The 15,587-nt window shown below is 41.9% G+C and overlaps 1 protein-coding gene across 1 annotated transcript in view; it reads left to right on the top strand.

Annotated features, from left to right (window-relative positions):
* nmnat2 (nicotinamide nucleotide adenylyltransferase 2) overlaps nt 1–15,587 on the top strand; it is a 367,363-nt gene that overhangs the window by 248,340 nt on the left and 103,436 nt on the right. Inside the window, exon 4 of the mRNA XM_028811343.2 lies at nt 8,257–8,335. Coding sequence (XP_028667176.1) covers nt 8,257–8,335 — 79 coding nt within the window. The remainder of the gene's footprint in view (nt 1–8,256; nt 8,336–15,587) is intronic.

Raw genomic sequence — 15,587 nt, 5'->3', positions numbered from 1 at the left:
ATGACAGCCTCACATGATAAATGAGGTTCACTGATGGACGTCTGTAATTATTCCGGTGGTGATAGCAATAAGTCTCATTCTCTGTGGGGTGGAGGTGAGCGTGGTAACATAGCAAAGTTACTCCAGCGTGTGAATTTGGGTGATCGGAGGAGCATGCATTCACATACAGGCACACATGGCACTGTCGATTGCCTCATTAACACTCCAAGGTCTGTAATAAATGCCAGCCCAAGAAGTTTAAGAATAGCCTGAGCAGAGGGGAAAAGGGAAGATCAAAGAAAGTGGGGAAAAAAAGAGAAAGACAAAGGTTAAAATGGAAGGAAGATGAGAAAGGAAGGGCAGAATCATGGTGCAGCATAAGAGAGGAGACAGGTGGTCGGGTATGGCCCCAAAAGTAGCATGAGGCAACACTTGAGGGGTAGAGGTCGCTCTTGCTGCACACCCCATGGAGTAGGAGCAATCCACTGATCTGAGACAGCTCCCAACCTAAGGCCATGAGGTGGCAGTGGATGAGAAAAGAAGCAGGGTCCCTATTGATGCAGAGAGATGGCAGTGAGAGACATGAGGCAAGCTAGGGGCATCACAGCAGTGAATAACAGAGGTAATTGAGGTTCAGGCCGTGAGATGTTTGACTGCACTTGTCAGTGGATGTTAGTTTTAGAGTGGCCGCACTGAGGCTTGGGATTGTTATTAAGAAAAGAAAAGGATTCTGCCTATGGATATTTAACTTCATTTTATTGGATTATTTATTGTTATTTATTATCAGATTTTTTTATCCTCTGTACATCACATGTTTTTATTGGATTATTTATTTACTGAAGGTGAACTGTGCTTTTGATTTAGAACCGTTTGATGTGAATAAAAGCACTTAGCACTTTTACTTAACTCTTCACTGTGCATGGCTTCATTTGCCCAGCTCTGGTTCTGGGTTCAAGGATGGTTAAGGCAGCTACAGCCAACCTGAACTGTCACACTTGCCTTGTATGCCATTATTTTACCTCATGTTGATACAGTATTTCATTTGTCCCCAAACCTGACAACAACCTTGGCTGCTCATCTTCACTTTTTCTGTTTTTACCTAAGTATTGTTTTGAGCTTTTAATATCTCCATGTCTTCTAGCCATTCCAGTTACTCATCATTTATCTGCATATTCTCATTTGAAGTCTTCTTTAACCATTTAAGCCTGTTTGCTCATCTTAAGGGCAAGCATCTAAGAAGGGAAAGAAAAGCTAACTTGATCCAAAGGGAGCTTGCACTGAGCTGCAAATTCTCTATTCATCACTGCACCAATGATCTGGGGAATTCAAGCAGCCAGGACAAGAGGACAAGCTGAAATAGAATGTAGAAATTCATCAGTACAACCTCACCAGCTTTGCTTCCCTTCATACATGTTCATTGCCTGTCTGCATAGAGTACAGTCGACCCTTGATATACGACCGGCCTGACATGCGAACAACTTGATTTACGACCAAAATTTTTGTTTTGATTTACGACCAACATCTTGCCTTACGACCCGAATGTGGTCACGTGTATCCGCTTGCGTGATTGTAAACAAACAACCGAGAGCATTAGTAAGCGTCACTCTGAGCCTAGGTATATGTGTTTGTGGACGTAATTTCGGTCATTGCAGTGATTTACCTATATATATAATTCACTAAGACCATGCAAGCAAGACACATAATTGCTAAGGAAGGAAGAGAAGGTAACGAAGGTAAAGAAAGCAATCACAATCGAAACGAAGAAGGAAATTGTATGGAAATATGAGAGTGCTGTTCGTGTGACCGATCTCGCTAATATGTACAGCATGTCGAAATCCACCATCTCAACAATTTTACAAAGAAAAGATTTGCATAAGGAGGCTCCTTCTAAACAACCACCTTCCGTTTCATTCTCCTCCTCCTCCTTTCCTGCAGCCCAAAGATGTCAAATTAAATGGTGAGTACAGTATGAAATTGTTGTTTCTAGAATAGAATAGAATGCCTTTTATTGTCACTATACACATGTACAATGAGATTAAAAGCAGCTCCTTCAGTGCAGACATATGTGTAGAACACAACAAGTAAATAAACAAATAAACAAATGGTGCGAAAAGATGCAAAGAAGTTGCAAAAAAAAAGTTCTGCATAGGGCTTGTATGGTTGTTTCTTTAGCCTTAGCATAACACCGGATCTGCGGCCCTGCTTCTGCTTCCTTTCCCTCCTCCGTCTGCGTTGTCTCCTAGACCCGACAACGATCCACGGAGAGCCCGCTGGTCTCGCTATGTTGTCTGGGATGTTGTGCGTGTGATGAAAAACACTCGAAACAGATGTCTGGCTCTGGACACCGATGTCTATAAGGTTCTGATGGGTGTAGCAGATGTTCGCCGCCATGCTCCTAGCTTAATCTAGCCTACTTCTGGTAGGCTAGGCACTTTTTATAACTTTTTGGTTCGTACATTAGAAAAATTATTGGTGTTTTGGTAAATTATGCACATTATACAACCCTTTTTTATTATGAAAAGGTTAAGCAAGTGTTGCAGTGGGAGGTTCAGAACGCATTATGGGTATTTCCATTATTTCTTATGGGAAAAATAGTCTTGACTTACAACCAGCCCTTGCGAACGAATTAAGTTCGTAAGTCAAGGGTCCACTGTATATGGTATTTAAAGTCTACCTTGTTTTATCTTTGCTCTAGGGTCATCCACAATATCTGACTGAACATTAGAATGCTGGTTAGATTATGGCTGTGTCGTCGTATATGCAGTGGTGTGGGCGGTCGCGTCCGGGCGGCTGTACAACCTGGCGTGCACGCTTTACCTCAGGTTTAGTTCACAGGTCGTAGGCATGGTAAAGTTTCCATTTAATTCAATAACCCCATTTGAACTAAAGCGGTTTCTTTGTGTGGGCGCCTTCGTTCGCTGCGTAGTGAAATATCATGGAGGGTGGGTGCATCCTGGGATAGTTCATTTCAACGCACTTCTGTTATTATGGCTGTGTCGTCGTATATGTGATGGTGTGGGCGGTCGCGTCCGGGCGGCCGTAGAACCTGGCGTGCACGCTTTACCTCAGGTTTAGTTCACAGGACATAGGCATGGTTAAGTCCGTTATGTGATTCAAACATGCCACACAGACTGCTGGCACATACATACTACTGACTCTGGGAGGCCGCTGCGTTTGACTGTGGGTTGTGGTGTTTGGGCGCCACCTACTGACTCTGGGGCGCCGCGGCGCAGTGCGCATGCGTTTCGATGCGTCCGTGCATAAATTAAAACTGTGGTTTAGTAATATAGATCAGTCCCCTGCCTTGAGACTGATAGAATCACTATACATTCATCTCTGCAAAATGTCTTATCGTCCACTATCAATTCTTTTTTTGGCAGTGGGACCCTCCCTTAACATGTCCCATCCCTTTTGCTAGAAATAATGTTTTGTCATGGTAGGGTCGTAGGGTGACCCTATTATTCCTTTCAGACTCTTTCCTAGTCAAACCTTAACAACATGCCCCACATCTAATCTATAGCCCTTGTATGTTCACCCTTACCAGCCTGGGCACTGTCAGGATTGACTGCGATTGAAGTTAAATACTTCACCCTCTTTCTTTACATCTACAACCCAAGGCAATCAGATGGAGTACCAGAACAGGCAGAGAAGAAAGTTAAACTTCTAATTTTCCAACTGTGCCCAAAAAATAAGCAGAGGAAATGAATGTGCCAATAGCAATACAAGTCAAGTCAAGTTGGCGAGCATGCACTGGTACAGTGTGTTGCCATACCCACTACACGACGAAACAACTCAGGATCCCGGTTGGCAACCCCCCAGGCAGACATGCGGTCCAGTCCCATCCTCCGGAAATGACCCTCTATTTGCCACAGCCAGGTGTTACATGGGCGACCCCTTGGCCTGGTCCAGCCACGCAGGTCCCCAACAATGAGGATCTTACAAGCTGGATCACCCTCGGGGAAACACGCCACATGGCCATAGTGCCGTGCACCAGGACTCTAAAGACTTGGACTTTCATTCTTTTGCATAGATATTGGGAGTGCCACACACCCCTTTCCAGTGATCTCATGACCCCTAATGCTCTCCCAATCCATCTACTGACTTTATAGGAAGAGTCGCCAGAGACATGAATGTCACTGCCAAGGTAAGTAAACCTCTCGACAAGGTCGACATTCCCTCCACAAACAGACACACTGCTGATGACTGTGCCTAAGAGGTCATTAAAGGCCTGGATCTTGGTTTTTATCCAGGACGCTCGCAAGCCCAGACACTCAGACTCGTCGCTCAGTACAAAAATTGACAAAGGCTGCAAAGAAACTCTGCCGATATTCACATTTGTGCTCCATGAGAACCCTCAGTGCCAGGATGCGGTCGATGGTAGACTTCTTAGGCATAAAACCAGACTGTTCTGGTCGCTGGCAAGTGAGCAAGTGATCACGGATCGTATTGAGGATAACCCTAGCAAGGACATTACCCAGTACCGAGAACAGTGTTATCCCCCTGTAGTTGCTGTAATCCAGGCGATCACCCTTCCCTTTCCAGATAGGGATGACAAGTCTAGTTTTCCAGTCAGTTGGGATGATGCCAGTCTCCCAAATGGAAGCAAAGATTTCTTGCAATGCCAGAAGGACACCCTTACCACCAGCATGGAGAAGTTCACCCCGGACACCACAGATCCCTGCAGCCCTTCCTCCCCTCAGCTGGTTCACCACCTGTGAAATCTCAGTGAGATTGGGTGGTTCACAGCTAATTGGAGGATTAGCCTCAAGGACCGTGGACCCAGAGATATCCAACGTCCTAGCCGGAGGATCGGCTTTGAACAACTGCTCAAAGTAGCCAGCCCAGTGGGTCACAACTGCAGTGTCATCCGTAAGGACCGTTCCATCAGCTGCCCTGACTGCAAGTCTCCGAGGAACAGATTCGGATGTGCGTAAATGTATTGATTCCTCTGAAAGCAGGACGTGGGTCGCTAAACCACAGATGGTGTGTCACTTGCTCACAGATTCTCTAACAAACACCTTTTTATCTGCCCTCAGAGCCATTGCAGCCGTCCTTCTCAGTTCCCAGTACAGACCAGAGTTGCCATTGAGCCGTGCGCTGCGACTCCTCTCGATGATATCCAGGGTGCCCTGTTAGATGAAATGCCTCCTTCTGGGAACACCGGTAACACCAACACAACCCTCAGCAACCTTCAGGGTCTTGTCACGGAAGGTCTCCCACATCACATTCACATTCACCAAATCTGCAAGTTCTTCACACAAACTGCGTGCAGTTTTTACAAACTGGCAATACAGCTAGGGTAATAATCAGTTCATCTTGTTTGCTTGGGCTACCAGGTAGCTCTCTGTCTTAGTATGTTGCTCTTCATTGACTACAGCTCTGCATTTAATATCATCATATCTAACCAGCTGATCAAAAAACTCTATGCACTAGGACTTGCTCTGTCCATATGCAACTGGTTACTGGATTTTCTCCCCAACCACTGCCAGTCTGTCAGGATGGGCAAACACACATCCTCCACCCTTACCCTGAGCACTGGTGCACCGCAAGGATGTATACTAAGTCCCCTTCTCTATGCACACTTCACCCATGACTGTCAACCCATCCACCAATCAAACATTATTGTTAAATTTGCGGATGATACAACTGTCATTGGGCTTGTAACAGACAACAATGAAGCTGCATGTAGGGAAGAGTTTCAGAATCTGACAACATGGTGCAACACCAACAACCTGGTCTTAAATACCAAAAAGACCAAAGAAGTTAATCTAGACTTTAGGACCACTAAAAAGACCAATCACAGTTCGATAACAATCAATGCAGATGCTGTGGAGAGAGTTTCCAGCTTTAAGTTTCTAGGAGTTGCCAACTCAGAGGACCTGTCCTGGGCTAACAACAACTTGGGTATAATAAGCAAAGCAGAACAACGCCTCTATTTTCTCAGGAAGCTAAGGAGAGCTGACCTCCCCCAGAAGCTGCTGGTTAATTTCTATAGATGCACTATAGAGAGCATCGTAACTAACTGCATGATGGCCTGGTACAACAGCTGCACCAAGGCTGCTAAAGAAGCCCTGCGGTGGGTCATAAAAACAGCAGAGGCCATTATTGGGACTGAACTGCCATCACTCAAACTCTTGTATAAGACTTGCTGTGTGAGAAGAGCCAAAAACATTCTCAAGGACAAAACTCATCCTGGAAATTCTTTGTTTGAGCTCCTCCCATCAGGAAGATGCTTTAGGTCAATCCATGTACACACAAACACACTAGAAAATAGCTTTTTCCCATCTGCCATAAACTTTCTGAACTCTGAATCTCCTCTGTCTGTGATAATTTTTAACTGAACATGTGCAATAAGCTATATTGGTAATGTGCAATATACTAATGTAATACAATATAGAATATGTAATGTACTATTCATTAACAGTTGCAATAACAATTTATGCTGCTGTACTTTGAGCAATAATAATTTGCTCTGGTTACTTGATCACTTAACACTGCATATGACATATTTGGAATTATTTGACTTTTCTTTAAATGCACCTTGGGGCTGTCACAAAAAGTAATTTTGTTGTGTTACGCAATGACAATAAAGTGCTTGAGCTTGAAGACATTCTCTAGTCTGATGTGGTCCAGCATGGCCCTTGGATGGAATATCAGAGACACGTGACCCACGTATGGGATAGCAGAGACAACAGCATGACCGTCTGTATGAATGAAACAGCAGGAACAACAGAATGCCTCTGCAAGCCTCTGCTTACATCAGTCCTGATAGTCCTCAAAGCGCCTTTTCCACCAGTAACGGCATATTGCATCGGCTCCTGCTCAGGCATGACTCAGCCTACATTCCATCCATGTCATCTCAGCAGCCTGTATTCCCCCAGGGTGTCTTCCAGTAAAGTGAGGACGTTCTCATTCTTCTAAACCTGTCCTCTTTCTGGGATTTTATCAATTGTATCAGTACAACTAAATCCATGCTACTGATGTCACAGTTAGAGTATCAAAGCAGCAGCTTTGCACTCAGCAGGGTGTGGGTTATAGCAAAGCACTTTTGTGCTGTCAATTACAACTAGATTGATGCAGAGCCTTTAATTCCCTCTTCCACAAGTTGCACACCCCAGGACAGCACTTAACAAAAGTTCTTATCTGATTTAGTTGTGTCATAAATGTACCCAAGGAACAACTGGCATATCCAGCTTCCCCTTAAACATTATTATTTTTTTAAAAAAAAGGTATGCCTCAAACTTATTCAATAAAGACAATTTTACAAGCAAAAAACACATTTTCACATTATATGCTAGAATGCTGCATTACACTCACAAACAATTCCTTCTTTTTGGCAGTGGGATCTTCCCGCAACACCCCTTATCCCCTTTGATAGAAATCTATTTTTCCTGATATTTCACATTCCTCTAAGAAACTTATTCTCCAAAATATTCAGTTTAAATTTATTCATAGCACCTATCTTATTCCTCAAAAGTGTTTTGCCATGGGATTGTTTATTGATCCTTTTATCAGGCAAGCAATCTAAGAACTTTGAATATGTTTTGGTCATCCATTGCTAACTTTCGCCCTACTGTTTTTCACACTAGCGTTCCTTTCCTTTCCCATATTTTTGGTTTGCTGGACCTCTCATCTCTCTCACTATCTTTCATCCAGCTTAGATACAACAGTTGCAAATGTGTCTCTGGCCTCCTACTGGAAATCTGATTTCTTTTAAGTTTCATTTTTCAGATGTAGTCTTTTGAAACACAGTGGTGGTGATCAATGGTCATCCAGTTTGCAAACTGCCACGTGGCTGGTCGTGACTGTCTCTATTTTTCTAACCACATTTTGTCCCTACTTATCCTGAATTTCCTTCCTAGGCTTTGCTTGGGCGTTGTCTGTTTTTTATATCTCCCCTTCCAACAGGGTACATTTTATGGGTGGGGTGGATGGGAGTTATTGTTATTAATAGTTATCATTGCTTCTTAATATTCATTTTTCATTTTATGAAAAACCTATTTACTGCTATCTTTTGTACATGATTGTTATTAAATTCCAATAAACACTTGATCACAAAAAAATGGTATAAGTGCTCAAATCCCAGTAACCCAGCATGAATAGATGGACTGCCCTTCACTCTTGGTAGAAATGTTTCTGAAGTAATTGACAATTCAGTTTTTATCTCATTAAAAGTAAGTAATGCAGTTGATACAGAATTATGTTAATTTTGATATCTTTGGAAATGTGTGTTGATGCTTGCAGTAATTTCCATTTCCTTTGGCTTTCATCTTGCAGAGTGGACCCCTGGGAATGTTACCAGGACACTTGGCAGACCACCTGCAGCGTTTTGGAGCATCACCGGGACCTCATGAAAGTAAGACAGATGGCTTTGGGATTGAGTGTGAGAAAGGTTGTCAGTATTGTTGAGCCTTGAATGATTACCACCTCACCGCTTCATCTGATCATTAATATTTTGCTACTGATATAATTGCACACTGATATCCATCATTGTTGTTTAATGCTGACCTCTTAGATGCTTGACTCTTTAAATGTACATCACACAAGGTATTGTTTTTAGAGAAGCTGGCATGACTTCTCAATCCATTAGCGACGCTGCCTGTGCCAAACTGACAGTGGGAGAATCATTAAAATTTCCTGCTCATTAAACCTAGTATATTTTCAGGCAGGATTAAAATGTATGAAGACTAGAATGTCACAATTAATATGAAGCTTGCAAAATGAAGTCATCTCAACTGTTGAGAAACTGCAGCTGCATGCATAAAATTCAGACAGTGAATGAAAGCAAGTTCTTATTACTTTCACAAGTGCCACAAATAAAATAGCAATAGTACAACATTTGATAGCCAGAAGTGTAATGTGTGAAATATATGTAAGACAAAACAAAAACAATCTACCTTTCTTCTGGTGTCATTGCAGAAACAGGCTTCTAGGGGCTGGCAGCACAGTATTCAGCCTACTGTATTTGTTTTTGTGTGTACCATGATTTGTGTTATCTAGTGGCTTACAAATGCATAATATAACTTAAAATACAGTAACATTCTCAGTCCCACTTAATCTGTTTCAGGGTCACAGATTAAATGAAACAGTCAGGGCTTCACTCCCAGCTAAGATGTATTTTCTTTTCATTTAGTATTTTAGTTGTACTTTAATATTTTTAATTGAATATATTTTTATTTTCTGTGATCATTATTTGATTTATTATTGTATATTATCGTTTGAAATATGTTATCATTAAAATGTGTTGAATATTTACAGTATATGCTTCTTATGTTCCTTGTCCAAGGACATGTGGCCCCTAATGGTGTCACAGTGATGGGATGCCCCCAGCCCTATTTAAGGGGCTAGCCATAAACTAGCCACTGTATTATCAGTGCAGTTTTCTGTTGTTTGGCTCTCCATCTGTGGTTTGGATGCTTGAATTTCATCTGTTGAATGTTCTTTTCTTATTTTTGACCTTTGGCTTATAGGCATTACTCTTGCTTTTGGAATAAGAATTCTGGGTCTCAGATTTGGTAATGGCTGCCTATCTATCTATCTAATAAATCTTTGCAGATAAAGGAACATTGTTTTTGTTATTGTGGGTAAGGGTTTTTATGGATCCCTTCTCTCCTTTCGAGTCTTTTTCAACATTGGCTTCATTTTTGCCTGTGCAGGCCGTGAAGCGTGCTTCTCAAGTTTGGGCCAGGCTGATTTTTGATTTCTAGGCATTATCGGGTTTGTTGAGGCATAGTCTTTTTTTTTTTTTCTTTTTTTTTAAAGCCTGATTTTCAGTTTTAAGAGCCTGTTTAGATTCATAACATCAGGTCATAGAGCCTGTTATGGCAACTTTGGGTAGAGATGGCAACTTAACACAGACACAACAATGTTATGGTTTCACCTTTTCTAGTCTCTGGTGTTTACTACTATTAATGTTTGTTTTCCTCAATTAGCCATTTTGGATTGCTTAGCTTTTTCATCTTTGCTTTTCTTTCTTTAATCTTGGCCTTCACCCCTTTAGAGTGTTCTTCCTAATTCTATTTCTGGATTTTATCTGCATTTTCTTGAGACTTATTTTCATATTTTTTACTTTAGGATAACATAGCATAACAATCTCAAGCCTGCTTAATCCAATACAGAGTTGTGGGGAGTGTTGGGAGGCAAAACTAGAGCATTTGAAGAAAAACCCATGCAGACATAAGGAAAATATGAAAACACCACGCAGACAGCTACTGTGCACAGTATTCAAATCCAGAATGCTTAACCTATGAGATGATGGCACTGACCAAATTGCTGCAGCTAACAGATACATTTAAAGAAATAATTTCCAATAAAGCAATAAGTACAGCAACTCTTCTCTTTTAAACTGGCCAGACTTATTTTCTGAGCATCAAATTGTTTAAGCTGTCACTGTCACCAAGGAGCTGGTGGTGGATTTTAGGAGGCCCAGACCCCTCATAGACCCAGTGATCATCAAAGGTGACTGTGTGCAGATGGTGCAGACCTATAAATATCTGGGAGTGCAGCTGGATGATAAGTTAGACTGGACTGCCAATACTGATGCGCTGTGCAAGAAAGGACAAAGCCGGTTATACTTCCTTAGAAGGCTGGCTTCCTTCAACATCTGCAATAAGATGCTGCAGATGTTCTATCAAACAGTTGTGGCGAGCGCCCTCTTCTACGCAGTGGTGTGCTGGGGAGGCAGCATTAAGAGGAAAGACGCCTCACGCCTGGACAAACTGGTGAGGAAGGCAGGCTCTATTGTTGGCATGGAGCTGGACAGTTTAACATCTGTGGCAGAGCGAAGGGCGCTCAGCAGGCTCCTATCAATTATGGAGAATCCACTGCATCCACTAAATAATGTCATCTCCAGACAGAAGAGCAGCTTCAGCGACAGACTGCTGTCACTGTCCTGCTCCACTGACAGACTGAGGAGATCGTTCCTCCCCCAAACTATGCGACTCTTTAATTCCACCAGGGGGGGTAAACGTTAACATTTAACATTATACAAAGTTATTGTCTGTTTTTTTTCACCTGTATTATTATCATTCTTTAATTTAATATTATTTATTGTATCAGTATGCTGCTGCTGAAGAATGTGAATTTCCCATTGGGATTAATAAAGTATCTATCTATCTATCTATCTATCTATCTATCTAAATGAGAACATTCACACTTTAAAGTGGCAAAAAAGCTTAGGCATATTTAGTATTATTTTAACCTTCTCAACACAATAATGTTATAACTAGTTTAGTGTCTTTAATTTGACACTTGCCTTTTAAATGAATCTGCAGTAAGTTTTTCTTACACAGAAGGATTATGTTTTTAGCAGTTGCCGCTGGCAACAATAGCATCTTTCAGTTACACAGATCCAGACACGGAGTGAAAGCAAAGTTTCTTCTGCTTTTGTTCTTCAAAGCTAGTCAGCAATGTAGGCTCTGGTGCATAGATTTCATATTCCAAACGAAGGACTGGATGTTACAATCCCTAGTATTTCTACACCACAATTGTCTTCCAAGGGGGCTGTTTAAAACTGGCCATAAGGCGACATTGCTACCATGAGACCACATCGTCAGTTGTGCACCTCCACCTCATTGGGTGTTTCGTCCTTTTATCACAAGACACTTTCCTCTGAGGCAGACCCACCTCAGGCTGATCAGACCTGGGTGTGTGTCTCCTGGTCAGGTGGTCACCTTGGCAGTCCAAGCGGCATCTTTCCTTTTCATCCATAGCCAGTAGCTGCTCCTTTCAGAGGTGTTGGCCAGTTCTTTGATTGCTTTTCTGTGCACCTGCCCTCTGACACAACTTTGCTGTGGAACTGTCTACAAATCAGCTGCACCCCACCTCAACGGGGCATACCTTCACACTGTACCCTCTATCCTCTGCTTCCACTACTAAGTTGGAGTAATGCAACTTCTTACATTCATCGATTATATCATCACACTGGATTGTGAACTTGATGACGTAGGCATGTTTACTGGAGTTGGACCAAAAATTTTGCATACGGCTATTTCCACAATCACATCATGATGTATAAAAACCAAACTTGCCATAAAGCCACACACATTCTCACGCTAACTCAATCCACTGCATACACAAGTTTTCGACTCGGTTTTGCAAACTGGCAGCACCCAGCGTCAAAGCAGTGCTACTGTTCCTGTGTGGTTTCCCTTTCTTTTTTAGATCACATCCCTGATGTCGCTTTATCAAATACACTGAAATTAACCACATATCGTTTATTAGTTTAAAGCATCTGATTGTAATCACCCTGTAACAATATAATGGTCCACAGAACTGCCAAACTATTCCAAATACCATAGCTGCTTTAGGATTGTTACTTTCAGTGCACCACTCAGAGTATTTTAACCCACTGTTTCTGAGTGTGGAATCACAGTTCTACAGCAGCTGATCGGAAAGTAGATTATCAGGATACAGCATCTAACTCACACTGCCTCAGTCATGCACACAGTCTATTTGAACATCTCCCATATGGCAAACACTTCAGAGCCTTTTCTGTGGGGACATTGTGGTTCAGAAACAGTTTCATCCCAAGAGCTGTAAACGTACTCAATCAGTCCCTCAAGTGCTCCCGGTAGAACTGTTTGTGCTTATAAGTACAATTACCTAATTGTATGCTGAACTGAACACTACAGTTGTAATATTGCACAACAGGAGCCACTTTATGAACCATTTCACTATCTGCACTATATGTACATGTATACAGTAAACCCTCGTTTATCACGGTTAATCCGTTCCAGACTCTACCGCGATAAATCAATTTCTGCGAAGTAGGATTCTTTATTTATAAATCAAATATTTTTGCAGTTAGAGTATAGAAAACCTGTTTACGACCTTCTAAATACATTTTTTAACATTATTAGAGCCCTCTAGACATGAAATAACACCCTTTAGTCAAAAGTTTAAACTGTGCTCCATGACAAGACAGAGATGACAGTTCTGTCTCACAACTAAAAGAATGCAAACATATCTTCCTCTTCAAAGGAGTGCACGTCAGGAGCTGAAAATGTGAGAGAGAATGTGTGTGAGAGAGAGAAAAGCAAACAATCAAAAATCAATAGGGCTGTTTGGGCTTTTAAGTATGCGAAGCACCGCCGGACAAAGCAGCTGCAAGGAAGGGAGCAATGTGAAGGTAGTTTTTCAGCATTTTTTAGAGGAGTGTCTGTATCCTCTAGGCCAGTGTGCGAACAGCCCCTCTGCTCACACCCCCTCCGTCAGGAGCAGAGAATGTCAGAGAGAGTGAGAGAGAGAGAGAGAGAGAGACAGAGAGAGAAAAGCAAACAATCAAAAATCAATACGTGCTGTTCGTGCTTTCAAGTATGCGAAGCACTGTGTGGGAAGCATATCGTATATCATTGAGGAGTTTTATTTAATACGTAATACGTGCTCTGATTGGGTAGCTTCTCAGCCATCTGCCAATAGCGTCCCTTGTATGAAATCAACTGGGCAAACCAACTAAGGAAGCATGTACCATAAATTAAAAGACCCATTGTCCGCAGAAATCCGCGAACCAGCAAAAAATCCGTGATGTGTATTTAGATATGCTACATTTAAAATCCGCGATGGAGTGAAGCCGTGAAAGTCGAAGCGCGATATAGCGAGGGATCACTGTATTGTACTTATGCTTCCATATTGAACATTTTTCATTGTTAACTTACCGTATTATTATTATTATTATTACTGTTTGTCATTTTATAGGAAAATAAGTTTATAGAGGTTTTGCATATTGAATATGATGATGACTGGCTTGTAAGTCGATTTAGATTTCCAACCGCTATCTTCTTGGAGCTCTTGATATAATTTTTAAGATGAAATGCAGTAAACTATGTATATTACGTTATGTAGATAGATTTTTAACTTAATTTAAATAATGTTGTTAATAATTAAATATGTGGGCACAGTGGTAGCAATGAGCTGGCACCCTGTTCAGGGATTGTTCCTGCCTTATGCTGTATGCTTGCTGGGACTGGTATGACCCTGGATGGATAGATAATAATATGAAGATATTTCAATGTTCTTTAAAAATTTTGAAGAATCGGTGTTCTAAGCTTACAGATGGCTTGACATTTATTACAGAGCTTGTGTGGCGATTGGATATTTGGAGAAAGAAAAAAGGAGGACAGGAATTGGGGGTTAGTGCGTTTAAATGAGACAGTACTGCTGCAATAACTTATTTCATCAAGGGTTGCGCACAGCGCAGCAAGTATCTTGCTGGAGGCTAGAACAATTTCTGGATGGGGCGCCGGCTTGTCACTACCACTGGGCCACTTTTCCCCCTATGTTTAATACATGCTTTAATTCTTACCATCACCAAAATGATATCAAGTATACATCTTAGTATTTAAATTGTTCAGAGAGCTGTAATATCACAAATGTAATGTATTCTGTGTCCTGTCGGTGTAAGAGAAAGTCTGTTTAAGAAGCACGTAGTGATTCACACACATAGCAGCATTCACACAAGCACGTAGTGATTCACACACACAGTAGCATTTAACATGCTACTTTAGTTACGATGGGATTTCAGAAACTAGTAAACGATTTTAAGATGAAGTTTATAGCGTTCTGCTTTAATGACGAAATAAACTACGTGATTAAAGTGGAAATTTTGAGATTAAAGTTGACATTTTGACCTTTTTTTCCCCACTGTGTCCCTATTTTTTTTTTCTTTTCTCTGTACCCTAATACACTTCCATATGACACTCAGACGGTGGGCTATGACTACGACGATACTCAAAGAGGCATAATTCTGGGAGGAGTCGGGGTGGGGTGGCAAGCTCGTGCACATGCGGTACATTTCATGCTGACTGGGATTTATGTAGTGGATTTTTTTGTGCATACACACATTTCTGTTTTTCTCCGTACACCATTTTTTAGTGTGAATTCTACGCACAGCGTTATGCATGAGGCCCCAGGTCTGGACGCAGGGTGGTTTTCTCAGATTGGAAAATGAGTCTCTGGCCTAGGTCCACTCACTTTTCCTTGTCCCTGGCTGCATTCAGTGGTCCTGACTTGTGAGGTGAGGGTTTAGTCTTCAGTTTTTCCCCTTTCACGGAAGAAGGGTGGAGGTTTTCGGGGAGCTGTTTGCTTGTTGAGAGGTATGGCATTGATGGTTATTCTCTTGCTCTCAAGTTCAGATGCCAAGTATTTTAATACTTGATTGTGTCTCCAGGTGTATCTGCCTTGTGTTACTCTGGTCTTGCATCTGAACAACATGTGCTTGAGGGTTGCTGGAGCTGTACACAAAGGACAAGCCGGATCCTCTCCCAACCAAAGATTCAAGTTTGTGGGAGAGGGCAGAACGTCGTCGTATGTAGCCATATTTATAAAACTCTGTCTATTTGAGTCCATTTTCCACAGTTCTTCTATGTGAGTTTCCTCTTCTCAACACCCTCCCACCTCTTCCAGTGGTCTTGTCTCACTTGACCTATGGCTTTGGACCACCTTGCTGTTTCTTCCTGTCTGCGCACCTCCCCTAATACTATGGTCCGGCATTCATTCGGGGTTGCCTTCTGCCAGTTAGGTGTTTTTGTTCCCAGGCCAAAGACTCCTCTACCTTGTTGGATGTGGCCTACTATATCTCATAGAATTTCTACTGGTAACAGGAGTAAAAC

This window comes from Erpetoichthys calabaricus, chromosome 10 (assembly GCF_900747795.2).
Source record: "Erpetoichthys calabaricus chromosome 10, fErpCal1.3, whole genome shotgun sequence".
NCBI lineage: Eukaryota > Metazoa > Chordata > Cladistia > Polypteriformes > Polypteridae > Erpetoichthys > Erpetoichthys calabaricus.
The sequence above is the reverse complement of the archived record's forward strand: the minus strand, read 5'-3'. Positions and strand labels throughout refer to the sequence as shown.